Raw genomic sequence first — 25,442 nt, forward strand, 5'->3', positions numbered from 1 at the left:
TATTGTCTGGTTGTAGGGAAATCTGGAGTGTATGTACATGTATTAGGATGTCTGTCTGCTTTCCTTGTAAACGATTTTTTGATTTGTGACCCTGTTGAGTTTGTGACCCCTGGACTTTAGACAGGATGCTTATTTCAACAAAGGAATCTTTTCTCATTGTTTTCTTTCAACACAGATGTGAATTCATGGTTACATGAATACTTAGCGGCTATTTCGGGGTCAGAAGTGGATGGTTTCAGATTACTTTTTTGGTGTGACATTTACAAGGCAACCACTTAGAGGTTATTGTACACCTTTAAAAGTAGTGGTTCCCCAGTCGTGTACAATAGAGTGCTGGTAAATCCAAGTAGGGGTTCAGTAAAGCTTTTTGTGTTTCACAAGGCATCCTTATCTGTAGGCTTTCCCAGGTTGTCTAAAACAGAGATTCACAAGCTCTGGCCCACAGGGCCAGGGCCTGCGAGGTAAGAGTGGTGGTTATGCTGTTAAAGAGTTGTGCAGCCTACCCACACAGACGAATTTGAGGCATAGAGACCTTGTGTCTGGCAAAGCCTAAAAATAGACTTTCTAGCCCTTTTCAGAGCATGTTTCCTGACTGCTGAACTGAAGGAGTACAACTTTTTTGTCTTTATTCATGAGAATAGAGAAATATTAGAACGTTAGCACTATATGGGACTTTGGGGAAATCATTAAAATGTACATTAACAAAAAGCTACTCTTGATCGCTGAGATCAACACACCAGGAGATGACTGCCCTCAGAGAGGGTGTGTTACACTCACAGATTCCGAGAGGAGGGAGCACACCACGCCACGGGCAGCCACGTGGGGAAGCAACAGAGGCAGTCAGGAGGCAGAGGAAGGAAGAGGAAAATGTGGGCCAGAGCCTTTGTTGTAGTTTACAAGGGTAAGAGTGGGTGAGCAGGCTTAGGATTGGCTGCTTGAATAATTTCAGTGGGCTCTGAGGTGTGGGGTTTATCTCTACTTAGCTGGTACCTGGCCCTGGGATGATCAGGGCAGGGAAACAGTGGCCTGGAGTTTAAGAGCTCCATATAAAGGAGGCTGTTGGGGGTTTGGTTGGCTTGCATAGGAAAGGCAAGCTCAAAGGAGAGTAGTTTGCTGTCTCTGGGAACTGTCTGGCCCTGGGAGGGGCCTTCCCCCCAGAGTTAGTAAGATCTTAAGATGTCAAAGAATCAAAAATACAGAATAAAAAGACATGATTAGTATCCTGGGCCGATGTCTTCATTTTACACTTGAGGAAAGTGAGGCGCCAGAGGGAATTTGTGTGCCCCAGACGCCATAGTCAAGTCGAAGAAGGTCAGGTTTCGGATCTAGACCTCCTAGTCCACTGTTGTTTGTATATCCAGCAGAGCCACATTTTAAAAGACACCCAAGTGAATATCACAGTGGATTTTGAAATAGGATTGTTTTAAGTTTCTTTGTGTCATATTTACTTGTAAGAGTGGTCCAGTTCCTCAACATACTTGTCTTCAGTGTCATGTGGATCTGATAATAGCACATGCATGATTCTCCTTTGTTTCCCTCTGCCATCATCATTAGGTTCTGGCGCTCCTCTCTCTTTATTTTTACCATTGAGGCAGCTCTTGGCACATTTCTGGTTAGTAATATCCTGGTTGCTGACCTGTGCCTTCCCTCACTCTCCTGGATTTTGAGCCCTCCTCTGCTCATGACTTAAACCACACTTACAGGGTTGAAATCCTTCCTTATTATGTTAATTATGATATAACACAGCATCCTGTCTCCTACAGGAACTAACGTAAGTCTTTACGTAAGCGCTCATGGAGTAGGTATTAAATTAATTCTCTCCATCCATCCCAGTATTCTGATAGAATTATGGAAGGACACCAATCTAAAGCCTTAGGAGTTTGATCCAAGGTGTTCTGTTTTCCTTAGTGATTTGTGAGGAAGATCAATAGTAATTGATCCAAATCTCTTTTGACGTTTTTTTTTTTAATCTTTTCAGGAAATAAAAAACTCTTATGTGAGTTTTTCCTGGTGCAAGTGGTAGTAATACTTCTGCTTATTTTCTTCTATTATCTTGTTCATCATCACAGAGATTTCCCCTAAGTACTTGGTGACTTGGTACACACTTTATTGCCTAACCTTACTGTATGGGGATCAGTTGGGTCCATTGAGACTGTTTATCTCAGTCCTTAGAAACAACTTAATCTCTTGAATCTGTATTCCCATAGCAACCCTGTATGCTGGAGGCTTACTCACCAGTTATCCTCCTCTGACTCGCATGGGACCAGTGACAACTTTCCTTATGGAGTGGCAACCAGGGCCTGGCCAAGAGCCCAACATGCTGATGTGTCTTTGGTCACATGGTGCCTGGGCTTGAGCCACTCACTTGTCGTGTTGGAAGCCAGCATTTAGTTGAAGTCTTTGGTCAGAGCAGTCCCTGGCGTTTTGGGGGCTACAATCAACAATAATTCACAGTTCCTTCCTTCTGTATTTAAATAGATGTTAAGGGATTTTTAACAGAATGCCACCTAACATTTTCTCTTGAAGTAGTTCCTTACTTGCCCACAAGAAAGTTCATTTGTTTCTTTGCTCTTCTTCACAAAGTCTCTTGAAGTTTTACAGTTCATTTCCATTGTAGAATTATGGAACTTCAGGGCAGAATCAGCTTTGATATTTTTCTACCTACAGGAAAAGTTAGTATTATTTATTCATTCACTGAGTCACCTCACAAATAGTTGTGTTCTCTGAGTTGGACAAAACATACACAGTCCTGATTTTCATGGAGCTTATGAATGCATGGGGGTAATAGACAATAAACAAGGAAATCAATTAAAAAAACCCCATGATTTCAGCTAGTGATGTAAGTGGTGTACAGAACAGTAAAGCGGCGTTAGAGAATGGAGAGTGATGGGCTGGGGTCAGCTGTTTTCAAGAGGGTGGTTAAGAGCTTCTTTGGGAAGGTGACAACATATAAGATTGAGGTGACGAGCTGCATTAATGCTAGCTTCATTATTAAAGAAGCAAGCCTCTGATTTTCTGCGACTTTCGGATGAGGGGAATAACAACAGTGTCGGATGCTGCTGCGAATGTCGGTAAGATGAGGATGGAGAATTAACCATTAGAGTTGGCAAGAGGAGTGATTTCTTAGGGGTTATTTTTAGTGGCATTCAGGGGCAAAAGCCTGGTGGAGTTCACTGAGAAGGGAATGATGCGGTGGAGACAGGGAACATCAGTAGTTCTAAAGAGAGTTTTGCTATAAAGCAGAGCTGGAAAATGGGGAGCTGGAGGGAGATACGGGATCAAAGCAATTTCTTCGTTTGTTCTGAATGTTGTAGTGATGTTTCTATGTTGATGAGGATGATCTAGTGCAGAGGCTGGTAAACTACAGCTTAGGGGCCAAGTCCAGTGCACCTGCTTTTGTAAACAAAATGTTATCAGAACACAGCCACACTGATTCATTTATTTATTGTTTGTGGCTGCTTTTGTGCTACAGCGGCAGAGCTAGGTAGTTTTGAAAGAGACTGCATGACCTGCAAAGCCAAGAGTATTTACTTCTGGTCCTTAACTGGAACAATTTCCCAACCCTTGATCTCATAGGAAGGGTAAAACTGATGAAGCAACAGGGTGAGCAGTGCCTTGCTAGACTGATATCCTTGCCTCCTAGGGGGGTAGCCCCTGCAATGCTCCCTGAGGGAGAGGTGTTAGAATCCAGTGCACGGGCACAGGGGTAATTGAGCCGGGAAGTTAGGAAGTGATGCTCTGCCTCTGGGATGCTTGAAAGTGAGACTTTTGAAGTGGTGCAATTAGTAGTCATAAAACTGTCTAGAAACTGGGTGCCCGAGGGGGGATTAGAAAAGAGTTTGGAAGTGATGAGGTCATTGAATTGAGTGGTCAAGGTATTGAATTCTTATTTGGATAACTGGAAACTATGTTCTGTATTCCTATTTTTAGACTATTTATAAAAACGATAGTAACTGTACTAGAGCCTCAATGTTGTTTACATATTTCTGTTTGGGGCTGTTGCCATTTGTTACTATCCTTCGTTTCCTACTTTCAGATAGAGAGTAAAATGGTAACTATTACTGTGGTTATTGTGGTCATTATTTTTTATGCGTTCCTCTTTTTATACTTGCCTTTTAAAAAATTATTAAGACATTTTCCCTATGGAAAATGCGTTATATTTCCCTTATTAAACTGTTTAAGCATGTTCAGAATTACTATTCATTCTTAGCTCTTTCAGGTAGGACAGAGCTCAGTCCTCTCTGGAACCCTGCTTAGAGGTGTTTTTTAGCCTGGGTCTTCTATCTAGAGTGGATATCTTCTGCCTAGAAACATATCTAACCATAGAATGTTGGTTAAATCTCAGGTGTACTATGCCCTTGGCCATATTTTATCACCTGCTCATTACTTGCTCAGACTTAAGCATTTGAGACACAGTTTGGGCCTGTGATTCTCCATGTCTTCCCTGGTGCAGCTTGATGGAACCTTGGAGTGGTGGGCAGTGTGTGCAGCCCGTAGGTCCCTGGTCATCTCCTCCTCAGCTTTTCACTGTCAAGAGCCCTAGGCTTCGTGTGCCCCTAGACAGAGCCAGAGACTGTTCTGCAGACTCTGTGGCCATTGTAGAGATGACATGAAAGCACTGGGAAGATAGTACTGCTCACATACCACAGTTCTTTTAGTGCAAGAGTCTAGCCTGGGCTATCAGAGCATAATGCGAATTCTAGGACTGCATTCCAAGCCTCCCAAGTAGTTAAACATTGGGCTTAGTTCAGCGGCAGGCTCCTCAATTCACCAGTCATTATTAGGGAATGAGTCAGTCGCGTAGAGAAACCTTTCTCTGGGTTTTGTGCCAACAGTTTTATAGGTGTGAGTCCGCAGTGAGCTTTTCCTGCGAGTTCTGTGAGGAAGCGAAAGCTATAAGTGGCCTGTGTGCCAGTGGAAATGAGACCTTCCCCTTGGACAGTTCTAGGGTGAGAGTGTCAGTGCCCATGACTAGATGGCAGTCATGGGCATTGGTAAAACCAAAACCTTCAGTAGCTTTCGTAAGCCATTGCCATCTAAATATTGATATCCTTCAGTGGAACACTTGATTTCTCATTTACATATAGGGTATGCCATCAAAGCAATCTACTTTATTCTTTACCATAATAAACAGTTTTCCATTTCTTTATCCAGCCACCATAGGCATCATTATCTTCAGGATTTAAAAGGAGTATTCTTTAAATTATTTGTTTATTTAACATCAGATTAACATCTTCATTTAATTGGTTCGTTAAGGAATATGTCAAGATGACAGTTGAACCAATTGCCTCAGACCAGAATATTAATGTATGATATGTTTATTTTGACTGATGCGTTTATTTATCTTTGCTTGGTGGGAGTTTCCAACTTTTCTTATTGGCATCTTTGATTTTTTTGACTCATCGGCTAATGCCTTTTGGTTATTTTGTACTTGTAAAACAAATTTGTTTTACTTCTGATGGTGTTAAAATGTGCAGCACTGGGGACTTTCCTGGTGGCGCAGTGGATAAGACTCCACGCTCCCAATGCAGGGGGCTCAGGTTCGATCCCTGGTCAGGGAACTAGATCCCACATGCATGCCGCAACTAAGAGTTCGCAGGCCCCAACTAAGGAGCCCACGTGCCACAACTAAGAGCCTGCCTGCCACAACTAATACCCAGTGCAATCAAATAAATAAATATTAATAAATAAATTAATTAAATGACTTGGCTGAAGAGGCCCAGCAAGTCACTAAAAGAGCCTTCATTAAAAAAAAAAAAAAAAATGTGCAGCACTGAAAACGGTGGCAAAAGGGAAAAGATAACATTGGCGATGAAACATTTCTCTATTTCGTACTTATACAGTTATTAGGTCTCTTTATGAATCGTAGTTAATTTAGAAACCTTTGTTTACTTGGTTAGTACAGCCAGCAAACCATCATGGCATCCTAACTGTAGACATAACAGCTAAACAAAGTCTTTCGATATGATCGGTGTACCTTCTGAAGTCTGAAAGAATCAGTCCCCCGATAATTTTTGGCAAGTTTTAGCCTCATATTTCTCTTGTCATGTTTGCGCTTTCTTTTGGTGATTCACCAAGGTAATGGACCATGTTAGAATTAGCAATGTACTTATGCTGCAGACTCATCGTTGTTGTTAATCTACTGCGGATGAAGCCAGGCGTTGTCTGAATCCATCACATACACCTGTCACTGTCAGTCATCTTTGTAGAACAAAGTGAAATCCGACCGAGTGGCATGTAACATGAGGCACAAAGCACAGATTACCAATTCAGTTCTCTTGTCTCAACACCAAACCCTCTTCCATGTCAGGTCTTCTGATTTTATATGATGACAGTTATTGGTCAGAATATATTACAGTGTTTGCTGTACAGACGGGGCCTTTGTCATGTAATTAAAGAGTACGAGAGCTGCCAGACTAAACAGTGGTCTGAGTTTCAAATAATGTTCTGCGACTGCCTTGGCACGTTTTTATCACCATCTCGAACATGTGTTATTACTTAGTATTCTTTGCCATAGCTAGATTACAGAGGAAAAAAACCCCAGGCAGTGAAGGAGACTAACCCTGGTTCTTCAAGGAGATAAATGCCTCCGAGATACCTTGTACCCTCAGAATGCACCATATTTGTGTGTGCATCTCTCTGCTTGTACTCATAAATCCTGCTTAAACCAACTGTTTACGAAGTCAACATAATGGTCAGCTTTTACGGACAGACTTCGTTAGTTATCTTGAAATTCTAAAGAAGGGTAGGCCCAAAGGGCAAATGGACAAAGAACTTGAAATAAACATGAAAAAAGGAGTCCCCCTCATTAGTAATCAAAGAAAATTCCACTATGATGATAAAAAAACATCAAACTGGTAGAGTTTTTAAAAAAAAATAGCACTCGTTCAGAGGCTAGTGAAACATACACTGTCATAAATTGGTACATCTTTTATGACAGGCAAACTGACAGTATGTATTAAACCTTAAATGTAGCCTTTGATTCCACTTCTAGGAATTCATCCTAAGAAAATGGTAAAAGATATACACAAATACTTATGTACAAGAATGCCCATTAAAACATGATTTAAAACAGCAACAACAATATTAGTAAAGACAGCTGGCATCTGTCTTTACAGAGAGCTTTGTGTGTACTAGACAGGGCTGGGTGCTTCACAGGCACAACCTTATTTGCTCCTTACCATCAGTAAGGGAAGTAGGCAGTGGTATCACACGGGAGGAAAGTAACGCTTGGAGTTATGTGCGCAGAGCTAGGAAGATTGAATGAGAAGTTGAACTCATTTGACACGATTCCTTAACCATTACATTTTTTTTTTCCCTAATGAATACTAGTAAAAAGTGGAAAACAGGGGTCCATCAATAGAGGACTAGTTAAATACAATGTAGGTTAGAAAAGTATACAATGGAATATTACTCAGCCATAAAGAAGAATGAAATAATGCTATCTGCAGCAACATGGATGGACCTAGAGATTATCATAGTAAGTGAAGTAAGCCAGACAGAGAAAGACAAATATTGTATGATATTGCTTATATGTGGAATCTAAAAAAATGATTCAAATGAACTTATTTACAAAGCAGAAATAGACCCACAGACATAGAAAACGAACTTATGGTTATCAAAGGGGAAAGGAGGGGAGTTTGGGATTGACAGATAAACACAACTATATATAAAATAGACAACCAACAAGGATCTACTGTATAGCACAGGGAACTATACTCAATGTTTTGTAATAACCTATAAAGGAAAAGAATCTAAAAAAGGAGATATATATATATATATATATATAATATATGTGTAATAATATATGTATAACTGAGTCACTTTTCTGTACACCTGAAACTAACACAACATTGTAAATCAACTATACGTGAATAAAAAAAAAAGAAAAAAAAGTTGACCCTAATAACAACAACAATAAAAAAAAGTATGTGGGTATGAGAACTTATACTTTAATTGACTATGTGATAACATGGGAAATGTTTTAAATACATTTAAAAAATCCCAATATATGTAGGATGATTTGAGTTTTTCTCTCACCCTCTACTGTGATATAATACACCTAACAGTCTATTAAAATAGGCAGATTCCAGTTCTAACCCCAGATCTATTGTTGGCTTTGTGAGTGACTGAGCAGATTGCTTCACTAGCCTAAGCGCCAATGTTTTCCTCTGTAAAATGGACTCAGCTATGGTTATTAGACATTAAACAAGGCGTGGCTGTCCAAGCAACACAGAGTACATGTACAAGAAATGGTAGCTATTATTTTAATGATGAGGTTGGTTCCATGTCTTATATGAATCAAAAAACAAGGAAATAACACATTAAAACTTATTAATGATTTTCTTAGAGTGCTGGCATTATAATATTTTATTTGTAATGCTTTGCTATTCTCCCAAATGTAACATTCAGTGTATTTTATGCCTCCATATTTGTATATTTTATAGAAAAAATTTTATATAAATAGCTACATACAGTTATTATGGTTTTTAATAATTTTCTGTAATCAAGAAAAAATACATTTGTTAAACACATCCACACAGAGACACAGGCTGGTGGTTCTTATCAAAAGTTAAAATATGAATGACAATCTCTAATCCATCTTACGGTTTTCCTGGTCAGCAAGGTAGCCTTTGGTTCAGTAGTTTCAAGTTGATCATCGCTCTCTATTTTTGTCTGTTAGTACCATAGTATCATGGATTGATTTTAGAAGTAGCCCCTGAAATGAGCTTGGGGATACTAAAATTACTCAGCATAATGAAAGTACAGTTTATAGGAACTGGGACTGAAGCGAAGGTCTGAACATCAAGGAGTTTGAGCCGAGTGTTAAGCTGTTCTTTTTGACCCTTTTCCATTCCACTCCCATTGACGTCCTTACTTCCTACCTCCTGTGAACTTCTGAGACTTCCAGGTTTTCTTTTTCCTGCCAACTCTTTAAATGTTGGTGTTCCATGGGTTTCTGTCCTCAGCTCACTTCTTACTCCCCTTTCCAAACTTAACTCACTTCTTCTCCAAACTAGCCTTTCCCCCATACGTTAGCTTAATATTGTATCTTAGAGCAGTTAAAAATCATGAACTCTGAAACTGATTAGCTGTGTACCTTGGATAAGGTTCCATGCTAGTGTCCTCCTCTATGGAATAGGTTACTCATTCCTACCTCAAGGTAAGGATTAAGTAAGAGGTGAAGCCCTAAGCCCAGTGCATTACTGCATAGGAGCTTCCATAGATGAGATCCCTTGCTGTGATGTTGGTTGTTCTGGTGGCGGTCATGGCGGTGGCCTCCAGGTAGGACAAGTCAAGCACCTGGAGTCATTCTGAATTTCTTTCCTCCTCTCTCTCTCCTGCATCCAGTAGATTTTCAAGTCCTGTTGATACAACCTTGTTGGTCTTTTCCTATTTACTCCTGCTTTGGTTCTTATTACCTCTTACCTTGAAAGTGGTCATTGGCAGCTACCTGATCTTCCTGTTCCCAGTCCTTTTTGTATTCAGTCCATCCTCTCACTGTAGCCTGAATAATCATTGGAAAAAGGTAAAGCTGGTGATGGCATCATTTTGCCTAATCCTTCTCTTAGTGGTATCCAGTCACCTAGAGCAGGGACATTTGCTAACTCAGCAAACTTTGTCTACAAAAGGCCAGATAGTAAATACTTTGGGCGTTGCTGGCCATATGGTCTCTGTTGCAGCTACTCTGTCATTGTGGTGTAACAGCAGCCATGGACAATATGTAAATGAATGAGCATGGCTGTGTTCCAATAAAACTTTATTTATGGAAGCTGAAATTTGAATTTCATGCAGTTGTCATATGTCATGAAATATTCTTCTTTTGATTTTTTCCCAACCATTTAGAAACCTAACAACTATTCTTAGCTCGTGGGCCACACAGATACTGGCAGGTGGCAGGGTTTGGCCTGTAGGCTGAAGTTTACCAAATAAGTTGAAGTTCCTCAGCATGGATAACAAGATCTTTTGTGATCTGCCCTGGTTTATTCCTCCAGCCTGATATTTTTTAAAAATTATTATTATTTTTTAATGCAGACTTTATTTATTTACTTATTATTTTTGGCTGCGTTGAGTCTTAGTTGCGGCACACGGGATCTTTTGTTGCGGCATGTGGGTTCTTTGTTGAGGTGCACGGGCTTCTCTCTAGTGGTGGTGCATGGGTTCCAGAGCACGTGGGCTCTGTAGTTTGTGGCACGCGGGCTTAGTTGCCCCGCGGTATGTGGGATCTTAGTTCCCCGACCAGGGATTGAACCAGCGTCCTCTGCATTGCAAGATGGATTCTTAACCACTGGACCACCAGGGAAGTCCGCAGCCTGATCTTTTGCTACCTTCTCTTTACTTCTTCCACTTATTCAATAAACTCACCTTTTCTCTGTCCTTAATGAGTCATCATGTTTTTGCTTTCTCTCATGCTGTTCCCTTTGCCCAGGGCACAACTCATTCTTAGCTGTCCTCCCTCCCCTTCTACCCTGTCTTCCATCCACTACTTGTAGATAACCTACTTCTCTTTCAAGGTTCAGCTCGAGCAGTACTTATTCTGTGCAGTGAGGACACTCATGTCAGCTGCCTGGGTTTATATCTCAGCCCCACTTCTTGTCTCTCAATCATTTCTTTGTCTCTCAGTTTCTCGTCTGGAAAAAAAAAGGAATTCATCATCATCATCATCCCTATGATTTCCCTTTGTTAGAATCCACTGAGCTACCATATGGACAGCACTGGGAATCATGGTTTTCACATAGTTACTGTGCAATCCACGTTTACTCTGCACCTCAGATAGAAGAGACTATTTCTGTGGTCCCTTCCGTACCCTTTATAGACATCTGTCATAGCACTTATAATACTTGATATGGCTCTCGGCCCAGGGCATTGCATTCAGTAATAATAGGTACTCAGTAAATGTTTATTGGGTGAATGAGAGAGAAAAGGGAGAAATCTTAGCTTGACTTTAAGTGGATTCCAAAACAAAAATCTCTTGCATGTTACTAAGTAACGGGACAAAAAGGAGCCATAGAGAATAAGCAGGTTCATTAAATTGAAAATAAATTTTAAAATATCTTATATACAATTACTGTTTTTTAGTATCGGGCTCATGTCCATAGGAGGAAAGAAATGCCACGTGGACAGTCTAGTGGTCCTCTTAGGAACCTGTGTCCCTGCCAATCCTTTCTCTTACTGATTTGCATTTCTTTCTGTTCATTCCCCTCCCCACTCCTGCAAGGATGAGCACGCTTCTTACCTGTGGTTTCAACATGTGGAGCTGTGGGACCAGTACAGAATCATGTCTTGGAGAAAGTGCCAAGGATTCAATGAATTATTAGAGTAAGGAGGCCAGCTGCAGAGCCACGGGGTTCAGAAAGACAGAAGGTGAGGGCTCAGGACCCAGGCAGAACAGAAAGCACTGGGCTGGATGTGGGGAGGCGGGGCCAAAGCCCTTGGCTGGTTAACAGGAGCGTTGTTGCCTGTGCAGGGACGGTTTGTGTAAAGCCGTGGACAGAACGGGACTTTCAGGCATATCACAGCATGTAGAATTAGAAAGAGTCAGAGATGTCTTGTCAGTGAGCTCCATACGCTGCGTGGAGAGCCTCTTGACTACTGCTATTCCTTCTCACCTTCTGTACTTTCTGTGATAGAAACATTCTGTTGCCTGGATTCATTCAACAGATGTGGATTATCACAGGGCTGTATTGGGCATCTATTGAGGTAATAGGTAGAAAAGCATTTTTGAAAGTTGCTAATGTAAAGTTCTTCTATTTCCACCTAAAACCTCCTTTCTATTGGAAAACGTTTGCTTTATACATAAGCAAAGTGTCTCTTACTGAAATTCATATCTTTTTCATGCTGTTTTAGGCAGTGGGAGATTTTTGTACATCAGAGGTACATTCTGGTATGGCTCGTGTGCTAGCTTAATTCTGACACTTTCTCAGCAAATGAAGCAGTCAACTTTATAACTTGGATTAAGTTATTTTTATATTGTTTATGTTTTGTGACCACTGGGGTGCAAATTTCCTCAGGGAATAAGTAGAATGCCTATCCTAAGGAGGATTCTGTAGATGTTGGTAAAATGACTAGATCTGAAATTCTGTGTGCTAAAGCTGCTAAAATCTTAACCCTGCCCCTTCTTTTGGGGAAAAATAAGTCTTTATATGTGTACCTTTATTAGTAAGACTTCTGCAGTTCTCTGCAAGAGGATTAGCAAGCATTGTAAGCAAAGGCAAACATTTCAAGGAAAAACCTTACAAATATTCTTGCTTTCAAGATAGACATAATATCATGCCATAAGTAAACATTATGAAACCATTTCCTTTTGAAGTTGATTCACTGAACCAATAATTTGAAATTCAGCTTGATGTTAGAGACCTTTTATTTTAAATGACTGTTGTTGGTCCACTAGACTGGTAAATTAGGTATGCCATAAGAAACAAAAAAGCTTTGTTTGTAGTCTAGCGCTCAGTTATTAACAAATATGAAATCTAAAACTCCTAACCAACGTTGTTGGAAAGCTAACAAACGTCCAGCATCTATTTTGGGTTTGTACACAAGTTGGCCAGAAGCAGCTTATTCAGAGAATGAAATCTGAATTATTAAAAAAAAGGAGGCGGGGGTAAGATGGAATTGGGGTGGGGGGAAAGGTCAAGTCTGTAGTGGGCAGAATTCTAAGATGACCTTCAAGACTCCAAGCCCATCTTCTCCCAGTTATTCAGTTAAACGCTAACTTAGTCCTGTTGTGAGGGGATATTGCAGATGTCATTAAGGTCCCAAACTAGTTGACCTTAAAATACGGAGATCATTTGGGTGGCCCTGACTAATCATATGAGCCATTTAAATCTGGTCTAGAGGTCAGAGACAGGTAAGTCAAAGAGATTTGAAGCTTGAGAAGGATTCTACATGGAGGAGATTCTCCGTTGCTGGTTTTGGAGACGGAGGGGGCCGCGTGGCAAGGAATGTGAGTGGCCTCTAGAACCTGAGAGGGACCCCTAGCTGACAGCCAGTAAGGAAATAGGGGCCTCAGTCCTACAACTGCAAGGAACTGAGTTCTGTCAACAATGATTGAAAATGGATCCCGTCCACCCTCCAGATGAGAATTTAACCGAGCTGGCATCTTGATTCCAGAATTTTGATACTCTGAGCAGATAACTCAGCCATGCTGAGCTAGACTTCTGACCTACAGACCTTTGAGCTAATCAGCAGGTGTGCTTTAAGCCATGAAGTTTGTGGTCATTTGTTACGCAGCAATAGAAGACTAATATGAGGCCTCTGTCATGTCTCCTTTGCATCACTGTAGTAGCCTATTAACTGGTTTCTCTGCTTCTAGACCAGTGTTGGTCAAACTGGTGAAGAAACAGTTTTTGAAATTCCAATGTGTTGCAGACCAATACTGTGGCAGATTGTGGTTTACGAAGATGGCTGCAACATCGCCTGTCCCTGTGCTTTTCTGTCACGTGACCATGCCACTCCCTCTCTCAGGAGGCTCTAGTTTCCTCCACCTGAGTCTGGGCTGGCCTTAATGACAGGCTTATAACCTCTTACCATTTTCAAGTGATGCTCTGTGTTGCAAGGCTGTTAGAAAAGGCCATGCAGCTTCTGCCTGGTTCTCTAGCAAGGCTCCTCCTTGGCACTCAGCTGCCATGCTTTGAGAGGCCACGCCACGTGGAGAGGGTAGTACTGGGTGATCCAGTCAACAGAATTAACAGCCTTCCTTGAGTCATCCCAGCCCAGATGCCAGACATGTGAATGAGAAGCCTTCAGATAATTACAGCCCCTAAGCTGGTCTAGTCAACCCCAGCCTTGTGTCTTCCCAGCTGAGGCCTCAAACATCGGGGACAAAGACAGGTCATCCCCACTGTGCCCTGTCCAAATTCACGACCCACAGAATCAGTGAGTGTCATAAAGTACTTACTGCTTTCTGGCACTACCTTTGGGATTGGTTTGTTATGCAGCAGCAGATAACCAGAATAAACATTTTTATAAAATGCTATGAAAGCGAAATTATAAAAAGAATATAAGCAGAAAACACATAGTGTCACTGCTATGCTACTCTGTTGGTCAAAGTAGTTACAAACCTGCCAAGATTCAAGAGGAGAGGATACAGACCCCACTTCTCAAAGAGAGGAGACTTGAAGAATTTTGGGAGCCATTAAAAAAAAAATTTTAATTTTGAAATAAATTTAGCCTTATCGAAAAGTTGTAAAAATATTACAGAGAATTTCCATATGCCTTTCACCCAGCTTCCACTAATGGTAACATCTTATGGAGCCATTGTACCGTTGTCAAAACCAGGAAATTGTCATTGATGTAATATTGTTAACTGATCTGCAGATTTTATTCCAGTTTTGCCAGTTTTCCCAATAATGTCCGTTCTCTGGACCCCACAGTGCATTTAGTTTTCAGGTCCCCTTAGTCTGCTCCAATATGGGACAGTTCTCACCCTTCCCTGTCTTTCATGACTAACGCTTTTGAAGTGTACAGGTAGTTATTTTGCAAGATGCCCCTCAAATTTGCTTGAATTTTTTCATGGTTAGATTAGGGTTATGCATTTTTCACAAGAGTACCCCAGAAGTGATGATGTGCCCTCCTTAGTGTGTGATATCGGGGTGTACATGACGTCAGTATGTCTTATTCCTGGTGATGTGAAACGTGCTCCTTGGGGAAGGTGCTCCCTGCCAGGGTTCCCCACTGTAAGTACCTTGTGGATAGGTCCTTTGAGACTCTGCAGGTATTCTGTTTGTCATCATATGTTGCTGGGGCCATGTTATAAAACTGCCACAAAGTTCAAATTTTTTATCATTAGATCCAACAGATTAAAACTTAATCTTTCCAGTTTCTGTCATTATAGTGTCATAGATGTGGGCTGTTTGCAGACTGGCTCTGGTCTGCAGACCACACTTTGAGGAGCAATGTTCTAGGCTGCACTGCTTCACCAGTTCCTTTTTTCCTATTACTGTCAGATTGGAGTTTGAATAGCAAATCCAACGGTGTCATTCTTCAGCTTAGAATTCGTCAGAGGCTTCCCATCCTTTTAGGGTGCAATCCAGACTTCTAAGCCTGACGGGCAAGGCTACATCATTCTGCTCCATCTTTCACATTGTCCCTTTACTAGTTAGACTTCTCCGATTATCTTCACCATTGTATCCATGTAGGCACAGCTGGCTCCTCCACACACTGTAGCTGGCCAATCCCCTGTCTTTCAAGGCTGATGAGCACCTCTTTTCAGTAGTCTGGGCTCACTAGGTTTTTCCCATGTCTAGTCCCCTGTATCCTGTGCATATATCTCTGATAGAAGTTGAATTTTGTTTTTATGTTTGGTTATGTATATGTCAAGCCATTTTTAAAAAAAAATTTATTGAAGTATAATTGATTTACAATGTTGTGTTAGTTTCAGGTGTACAGCAAAGTGATTCATTCATATATTAGCTATATCGTATGATATTTGTCTGTCAAGCCATTTGACTTGACTGAGCTTAAAGGCATCGATTTTGAGTTATAAGATTAGCCCATGACAAGGGTTCAAGAGTGTTAATCATAACTTGAGATAGTATCCAGGAAGAAATGTCTCCAGTACTAAGTAAGATCTGTATGACCAGATGGATTCCAGAAATGCAGAGACGGTGTGTGGAGAAGCCCTTTGGGGAGAACATTGTCCCTGATGGATAGGGTTGACTGTTGGGGCCTTTGGCTCTAGACTTGTGGCCCTTCTTCATGTGTATGGTCTCTACCCCAAGGGTAGGTAAAAACTTCAAGTGAGGAAGCAAACTCAAGACAGTGCAGCTCCATGGGTGGACCCCTGTGTCTCCGTAGGCCTGTTTTATTGCTTTTGGGGACCACTTTCTTTGTCCTGCAAAACTGAGCAAAGAGCAGGTGGAGATCCTCTGCCTTCCTCTCCCTGCACCTCCTTCTAAGTTTTAAAGGAAAATTTTAAAGAATGCTAATAATGGTTTGAAATTCAACCCAATCTAGTGTTATAGCTCTCTGAACAGAATGGGAGTGATCTCCCTGTACCAGTTTTTCCTGTGTTGCAGCTAGTCTTTAATATCTAAATATTGCTAGGCTTACTTTATATTTAGCCCTATTTTCAAAGTATATGAAATGTAATCGTGCCAGAAAATAGAGAAAAGCAAGGCCGCCATGATTCCATAGGTCACCGCTAATAACTTTACCTCGAAAGCAATTGTTCTTTCTTACATCAAAAGTGTTGACCTATTATTTAAAGTATACATTTTAATCTTTTTGGTAATCATTTAGCACATTTTGTGATAAAATCTTAAAATTTGTGCTCATAGCTTCCAGAGATAAATCTCAACTAAGTATTTATCAGAATTTAAATACATGGTATTTTAAATGAGTTATCAAGCATTAATAAATACATGAAAATGTTATCAATAAATGATTTATCAATTAAAAATTATCAATAAATAATTTATCAATAAATAGATTTAAAAAAATTTCCCAATACCAATGGCAACATTTACTTTAAGAACAGGAGGGTGTTAGAATGCCAAATAATGTATCCTAAAGATTTTCATAAATTCATTCAAAATTTTCTAATTCAAACAGCACCTCTTTTGTTAACAACATAAACCACAGATATACAAAGTCCCAGTCAATCTCCTGTAATAAAACCTTGTAAGGAAAACTCTTTCACCATGTACAATCTTATCATTAAATTACACTGTTAAGGGGAAGAAGAACCGCCCCTCCCCAACAAAAAACCCAAGGTAAAGTAGTCCCAAGAATGGAATTTGGAAAGGGCAGTATATTTCAATTTAATCATCTGGAATTACTTAAATACAGTGTGCTTAGATGGCTAACATAAAGGAAGAAAAGTTTACTGTGCTACAGTTACTATCTTCACAATCCTTTGAAGATTTGGGATAATTTCAAAAAGATCTCTACTTTGTTTTTGGTTTAAAAAATTCAGATAAATCTTTTCCCTTCCTGTCCTTCAGGCTGTCTATAAACCATAGAAATTTCATTCTTTTCAAATGTAGGAAATAACAGACTCATGTAGTAAGATGATACTGGTCATTTAAATCATGGGGGCCAACCACAATAGAGCCCCTGGATAAGATAGCCTTTTGAGTCATGATTTTCCAAAGTCTCTGTGATGACTTAAGACCTGCTGCCTGAATAAATCCCTGAGAACCAGCCACATCCACTTTGTTTAGAGGTAAGCCTCCTCCTCCCTGCTCTACAGAGGCCCGAGCATCAGAGCTGCTCCCCAGAGGACCAGGTCAGAGCAAGAGAGCTTCATTACTCAGAGCACATCAAGGGTTGATCATTTGAGAACCGAGCTACTAATTGGACTTATGATGATATGAAAGGAGATGCTTAAAGTAAGGAGATGTATTTTTTAAAATCAAAATTTAAGAACATATTGAAAACTATGATCTCTAAAGCAGTCTAAAATCTGTGGATTTCAAATATTTTATATACAACTCACAATAAAACAAAATGCATTTTATGTCACTACCCAGTACACATATTCAGACCTGTAAGTGAAATAAAAATGCTACGGACAATACTGTGTGTGACACCCTTGGATATTTTCTATTTTATTGTTTTAAATTAAGAAAATGCTGGTCAATAGCCAGTAAACTCATTGCCCACGTATCGGTCACTTCCCATAGTCTGGAAAAATGCTGCCTCAGATAGTTGTAAGTGTATGCAGCCACCGTTGTCCCATATCAGCTTTAGAGTGCTTTTGGGATTACATGTGAAGTTAGTTCATGAGTCACAGAAAATGTCATAGAAAAAAAATTTTTTTTCACCAGAAGTGATTTTATTTAGCTTGAGTTCCCTTTTTATTTACCAGATGTGGCTCTAAATTATGTGTTAGTCAAATCAAAGAACAAAATTTTTCTGGTTGATTGTGTTCGGAAGAATGTGAGGATTGAAGTTTTAGAACTTGGAGGAGACTTAAGAGGTAGTCCAGGCCAGCCTGCTCGTCATGCAGAGACCCGGAGACGAACTAGTTGCAATTTTTAAGAAAGAATTAAGGTCGTTTATGTAATCATATGTTAGTAATAGAATGTATTTTAAAATACCATCACAGAAAGGCTGGTGTTGTGAGTGGCTGCTTCTGGATCTGAATGTTGGGGTAGACTGTGATACAGGGGGCTGTCACTTCTAGGTACCATTGGGGAGGCAGTGGTGCCTGTGTCCCTGTGACTTTCTTGGCTGTGGTTGCTAGGGCCACTTGGAGATGGATGTGCTTGCCTCTTTCAGCCTGGGCCTAATAAAAGTATATATCATAAAAATTGAAAAAGACCTATTTAGCGAACGATATGGTTAACATCTAGGAAGCTGAGGAAGAGGATTAAGAATGTGCTGACGTAAAGTTGTGCTTGGTCCTGAGTCTGTGCATTTCCTGTCCTGCCCAGGCATGGTATAAGGAGCTCCGTCCTCACATCTGAGCCTTCAGTTGCCCAGGAAAGTGAGAGACTGTAAATGAATTCAATATTTGTAGTCAAAACCTTTTCCCTCTAATATATCGAGACTACAGAAATCATCACGTTTATTTTTGCTAGATACTGAGCTAGGGCTTTCTAAGTGCTTCAGTCTCTGAGAATTCTCTCTGTATCTCACTTTTCCTTAACAGATACTTGTAAAACACTGTGATCTTTTTTTGGCTAATCTCATAGGCTTTTCTTTCATTAATGTATTATCATAGACAAACAAGCTCTAGGGAGGCCAGACGATAAATTCCCTTTCTATCCTCCTGGTGTTTTCTGTGAAATAGACGAACAGCACATACCTACAACGAAAACAACATGCTTGTCTTAAGTGCTGTAGTTTATCCTACAAAGTAAATTCTAATCAAGTTAAGGAATCTGATTTTTTTTTTTTTTAAACTGAAGCAGGATCAGCAAATTATAGCTTGTGGGCCAAATATGGGACACTGCCTGTTTTTGTAAATAAAATTTTATTGGAACACAGCCATGCCTATTCACTTATGTATTATTTATGCCTGCTTTTACATTATGGAGACAGAGGTAAGTAGATGCTATAGAGACTGTGTGGCCTGCAAAGCCTAGAATATTTACTATTTGGCCCTTTATAGAAAAAAGTTTACTGACCCCTGGAATAAAGGAATATTTAGAGATTGAAGTATTGTTCTTAAAAAACTATCACTTTTGAATCAAGGCTATTTTCCCTTAAGTAACATGAAAAAATTCTTCTGTTACAAACAGATGACAATTTATAACTAGGTTTGATGAGAGAAAGTGCCTAGAAACTATTGAGTGATTGGTGTCTACCTTTTTTTAAAGATCATTAAAAATCATTGTACGTTAAATCATTAATGCTGAGAAGATAACTAATGGGGCATATATGAAAGATTACAGTGTGGCATGCTAATAATTTAACTACAGGGAGGATTGGTTACATTATTTCAGCTGGCATTGCCTATTTTGATAGTCTTTATGATAATTGTGAATTTTAATAAAATTTTACATTTATAAATATCAGTCTGTTTGAGATTTTACTTGCTACAGATCAGTGAGGCTAAGCTAATAGTCATTTGCAAAGAAGCCTCATACTTCTTGTGTTTAGATGTAGTTCAGTGCATTAAAATGAGTATTTAGTCATAATATTTTTCGGTCACAGAATTTAAGCAATAAAACATGGGGCTGAAATACTCCGTATCAGGGTAGCAGTTTAAATAATTTTAAAATAATTAATAAATTATCTTTTCATTTTTTCACAGACTTGTGGAAGAAAGCAAACTGATCCCACGCATTTTTGATGTAATTCTGGTAAGAGAAGAAATGTGCGTCTGAAATTCAAGTGAAATTTAAAAATTTTTTAAATTTTGACCACGTTGGTTGGTTGGGTTCTCACCCTAACTCTGCCCAGAAGGATTGTGTGTCCATCATCTCACTTAACCTTATTAGGCCTCAGTTTCCTTGTCTGAGCTTTTGTCCAGCTCTGAGATTGTATAGGGACGCTGTTTAATGACCTGCCCTCTTTCTGAAAATCCTTTGCATTTTATTTCCATAAAGTTAAAAAATGTGTTATCTAATATAGAAAGAATACTGTATCTGAGGTTGGTTTGTGGAGGAAGGGCAGAATGACGATCGCTGTGCTTCAATATGAATTTTCTGATTTTCACCATGAAGCTCTCTGACTTTGTCATTACTGGGTCAGATCAACAATTTTATGCCTATGGGCAGAAGTTGTCTTCTTCATAACGTAGAATAGCTTAGCTTCTGTACACCATTTTTTCCATTCATAGAACACAACTTGATTGAAAACCATCGGTTAAAGAAAACCTTTCCTCTCTGGTTCCTATGTGTAGAGAATAAAATGGGATGTAGGGTTGGCTTTTCTCACTTCTGATAAATCCCTATTTATACTAAATACAAATCTGAGAATTAGGCTGAAAACTCAGTTGGTACTTATAGCAAGGGAGTGCCCTTAGCCAAAGATGTGTTCTCTTGTACCTGAGTGGGTTGTCCCCCTTTACCGAAAAGTTTCCCTCCATAGCTAACTGACAGTGCAAGGGACAAAGGAGGGGACATGTCTGCAGTCAGATCAGCCAAACCTGCCTTGGTCATCAATAGAGCAATAGCTGTTTTTGTCTGATAACCCTACAAATGGAAGATTAGCCCTCCTTAATCATCCTAAAATATTAATCTACAAGTTGTTTGTGTGCTGATAGGGCTGTATGGTGAAAACATTATTTTTCTTAGCTGCAGATCGCCCTTTTTTTTTGGTGGAGAGGTGTTGGGTTTGCTGAGCTACTTGCGTTAGGCGGGGAGTAGGGGTGGGCATGGGTAGTATTCCCAAAGCACGCTCAAGTGACAACAAGATGACCCAGAGCTGCCGTGCTAAGAGGATTGAGTTGCTTCAGATAGTCAAAGGGGATTTTAGAGGCAGTATCAGGAGAAGAAAGGGAGAAAAAGGAGATGAAGAACCATGGAGATCATCAGCTGTCTAGTGGGGATTTTTAAGCTTTGCCCAGTGGTATGTGCATCTCCCACCTTCAGTAGGACATACATCACTTGCTAATTTGTTGTGGAGTTGGATTTGTTTTTGGAGGGCCACGGGTGCTGTTAATGTTGGGTTCGGCTGCACGGTTGGGCAGGGGGCAGGAGCCAAAGCTGTCCACATTCAGCCACCTCTGGCTTGCACTTGAAAAGAGACTTAGTGTTGCAGACATAGAGAGCTGGAGCTAGACTGGACCTTAAACTCATGGATGTTACTCATCCCCTTGCTGTGCCAGGAGGGCTTCTGACCTGCTGAGGTCAATACAGCTCCTTTTGTGACTGATAGAAAGTTCTCTAGCCTTTGGCAATCATCTCAAGGTCTAAAATCCCACACATGGAAAATTCTTCCTTGTAGGTTACCAAAACCCCTCCATACGTGATGAATCTTTGTATAACGAGCACCTAGCAAGGCTTCATGTTGCGCAAATGTTTAACTGATTAATGCCACCATTGAAACCCCTGTCATTGTGTTGTAGCTGTCGTTGGGAGTGCGTAGAGGTGACATATACTTTCCAGGTCAGGATTTTAACTTGTCCTGAGCCCTGTGACCTCGGAGGCATTTCTGGGATGAGGCTTTTCCTCCTGCCGGAACAGCTCCATACTCAAGTGTTTTGTAGGCCCTTATTTTGAAAAGAGGTCCTGCTGCTAAGAAAAAGTAAAGAAAAAAAACAGTTGGAAATCACTGCTTTTTGGGACAGGACTTTTGATGTATTTGAAGAACATTATTGAATCCCTATTCTATTTTTGTCTTTCTTGAGTTGAATAATCTCTACTTTTTTCTCTGTATAAATACATTTTTAATCAATGAAGTATCTTTGTAGCAGTTATCCTATGAACTATTACCTTGTCCTTTCTAAATTTTTGTCACCGAGCTAGACATAATATTTTGATTCTATGCTGTACTTTTTTTTTTTTTCTCCCATATTTTAACATTTCTGAATCCAGGCTATACTTCCCAAACCAATGACATTTTACAGTTGCTTTCAGCCAGGTGACCTGGTTGTCATTGCCTTAACCAATTCATTTCAGTTTTATTTTTCTTTTTATTAGTGCCCAAGAACGATATATTAGAAAAATGTATGTCTGTGTTTAAAAGAGCTCTTTCAATAAAAATGAAAATTCTAAGTAATAAGAAACCATGCCGTAGTTTAATTGGCAGCATTTTTCTTCTGTAGTGCTTGATAAAATAATGGTGTATCTTAGAACTGATGGATTCCTGGATTCAAGAAAACACAGTGTATACTTCAGTTGGGTTTGCTTTCTAAGTTCAAGGGCCTAGGTGGTGTCTGGCATATATATAGCAGCTTCTAGCAATGGTTTGATCAGAACGAGACATAATGAAAAGATTGTACGAGACCCTTTGGCTACTGCTTGTGTCTTTTAGCCACTCATTAAAAAACAAAACAGCATTTGACTCGTTTAGCTGGTGGTCCACTGTGACCTCTTGATGATTTTTTTCTTTACTCTTAGCACATAACTGTCTTCCATCTTCTGTTTGACGTACTTAGAGCCTGATAATGGGCTTTATAACATCGTTCTTTTCTAGAGTTCCTCATATGATATGCTCTTACCCACAGTGTAAGACATCCTCTCCTAGATGTTTTTCATTAGAAAGCAAAACTGTTTCTTCTGGTGGGCAGGAATTGCAGTCAGCTTCTATGTCTTTCCTGCAGGCTTGGAGGATGGTGAAGATGAAGGCAGCAGAATTCTAAATTTGTCATCCCGTTTGGTAGGAGGTTTCTCAAGGGAGAAAGAGAATACTGTGAACTCCAGGGGAGGGAGTGATTGGCTCTGCTCCGTGTAGGGAGAGGAGTTTCACAGAAGAAGTAACCTTTGAACAGGGCCTTGAGCGGCTTGTCGTGAGGAGAGGGGGCATTCCAGCTTTGGGGATGATGAGTACTTAAATGTGCCTGCACCAGGGCCGTGGAGAGATGGTAGGGAGTGAGTACTTTGGGACCAGATTCCCGCAGGGCTTTATACTGTGGTTCTTTCTTATTTGTTGGCTTTGCAAATAATTTATGCTCTTCAAAATCACGGCCCTCTAAACAAACTAGTGGTTACCAGTGGGGAGAGGGGAGGGAGGAGGGGCGATATAGGGGTAGAGGATTAAGAGGTACAAGCTATTATGAATAAAATAAGCTACAAGGCTATATTGTACACGGGGAATATAGCCAATATTTTACAATAACTGTAAATGGAGTATAACCTTGAAAAGATGTGAATCAATATCTTGTACACTTGTAGCTTATATAATATTGTACATAAACTATACTTCAATTTAAAAATTAAAAAAAAATCAGGATCCTCTATTCAAAAGAAAGCTTTTTGAGCCCCTCTGCTGCTGGGGCTATGTGCAGTGAGGAGGTGTGCTGCCTGGCCATTGGGGTTGGGTCTGGGAGAGGATCAGGATGAGGGTCATGGGCTTATACTGGAAACTTGAAACAGGTTGAAAGCTGGATTCTGAGAGTCACCTGCAAGACTCCATCAGCGAGGCTTTTGAGATCAGCCAAAGGGACTGTGGGAAGGGAGCTTAAAAGATAGAGCTGGTCTCAGAGGTCTGATCTAAGGGTCCAGGAGTTCTAACACCACATTCAGGCCAGAGAACAGGCAGGATGTTTTTAAATCCTGTGTTCCAGCTGCAAGTGTCCCCACTCTTGGCAGGCCAAGCGGTGGGAAGAACCAGGTAGCTGATAGCTTACAAAAGGGAGCTGTCACAGCAGCTCAGTGCTGCTTCCCTGGCAGACACTGCATTTTCACTGGCAGCACAAGGCAGCTGTGTTGGGGGGAGTGGAGGCTCAGGCAGCCTGCATTGAATTAAGCTGACTAGATTCCCACATACAGCCTTCAGGGTCTACGACTCTAAGGCAGTCTGGATCTGGTTAATAAATGCGGGCTCCTGGGGAAAGTCAATCATAGGAGGACCTGGTGGCTTGGTTTTTGAATGCAGAGTTGCTGGACGAGCAGGATGGAAAGCATTCTTCTTTCTCCTTTGCCACTTTCCAAAGAGTAGACATTGCTTTTAAATGTGTCTTAAGTATGAATTTGGACGGATCAGCCTTTGGGTTTTGCTATAACGCTAATCTCTCTTCATTTTATTTCAGTGGTTGATGTTTTGACCTACTTCCGTAAATCATTTTAATGCCAAGTAATATGGGCAACCTGTATTTTATTGGAAAAAAAATCTATATTCATAGATTTTCCAATATGTGCCAAAATATCGCTGTCATGATATTTTATGTGTCTATTCCAGAGCAAACAATTAAAGAGCAATTTCACTGGCAAATGTTAACAATAAAAATGGGATTAGCAGCACACGAGTTTGACAATTATATTGTTTTAACAGTTCTCGAGGATAGCAGTTGAAGCAAGCTTGAGTAAATCTTTCAAGTCAACTGTATCTTTAGAAAAGAGTCTCTTTACGGACCTTTGGAGCCTAAAGGATTTAGTCCCTGAAATACCAAAGTAGTACAGAGACTGGTAGCCGCATCACATTTAAGGAATGTTTCCAATCCTGAGCGTTCATCAGGCTTCTAAAATTACTTTGCTCCATTCTAGTCGCAGCCCATCTAATGTGAATTGGTTCTTAGGGTTAAAATGACAAGTTACTTATAAGTTTAAGCATCTGCATGCTTGTGTCCAATATGCCATTAATAAGCTGCTGCTCTGCACTTGAGCATGAGTTTCTAAAATAGAAAACATGATTTGATTAAAATTTCAAAATGCTTGACTTAGGAAGGTACTTTAAAAGTTACACAAAGAGTACTTACTGGATGCAGGGGATAAATCTGAATCTTCAACCTACATGGATACCTATCAGGGATTCTGTAGATTGTAAAATGGAGCTCTATAACCAATTCCTGGTGTATACGAAGATGATTTTATACACTGCTAACATACTGCCATTAAAGTATGTACTTCGAAGTGTTTTGTTCAGTGGGGGTGGGGAAGGAGATGGATTTGCGCAGATCTATTCTGTAAACTTATATTTACAGAATAACTCTCTGGGGCTAGTGTGCAATGTATTGATACTGGATTGAATGAAGTGAAGTTGCCCATACAGCATCTGAACTAATGGCTTTGATCTGATCAATACCATGTTATCTGGTTAACTGAATAAATGGGTTGAAGCTAAGTAAAATAAACTTCTATCAGTACACTTGGGCTAAAGCATGACTAGTTACTGCATAATCAGCCCAAATGGTTTGAAAGAAGATGGACTGTATTAAGATAAAAACTACATGTTATATCCACTGAAAAAGTGCTAGAATAGGGCTTAGGATATCTTTGGCCAATCACAGGGCATATATTGGGAATGTGTTACATAGGGCTTCTCCCAAGTCAGTGGAATCTTGCGTGTTGTCATCATCATTCTTGTTTCTAGTTCTGCTCTAGTTCCTGGGCTTCAGTTTGAGGAAACAGGTACTATTCCCTCTTCCTTCTCTGTAAGGAGATGGTCTA

At 40.2% G+C, this 25,442-nt stretch overlaps 1 protein-coding gene across 5 annotated transcripts in view; it reads left to right on the plus strand.

Annotated features, from left to right (window-relative positions):
- ULK4 (unc-51 like kinase 4) overlaps nt 1-25,442 on the plus strand; it is a 529,164-nt gene that overhangs the window by 228,680 nt on the left and 275,042 nt on the right. For all 5 annotated transcript variants that reach the window (XM_061195276.1, XM_061195278.1, XM_061195279.1 and 2 more), the window contains one exon: nt 19,703-19,751. In XM_061195276.1, coding sequence (XP_061051259.1) covers nt 19,703-19,751 — 49 coding nt within the window. The remainder of the gene's footprint in view (nt 1-19,702; nt 19,752-25,442) is intronic.

The sequence above is a fragment of the Eubalaena glacialis genome, chromosome 7, assembly GCF_028564815.1.
Source record: "Eubalaena glacialis isolate mEubGla1 chromosome 7, mEubGla1.1.hap2.+ XY, whole genome shotgun sequence".
In the NCBI taxonomy this organism is placed as follows: domain Eukaryota; kingdom Metazoa; phylum Chordata; class Mammalia; order Artiodactyla; family Balaenidae; genus Eubalaena; species Eubalaena glacialis.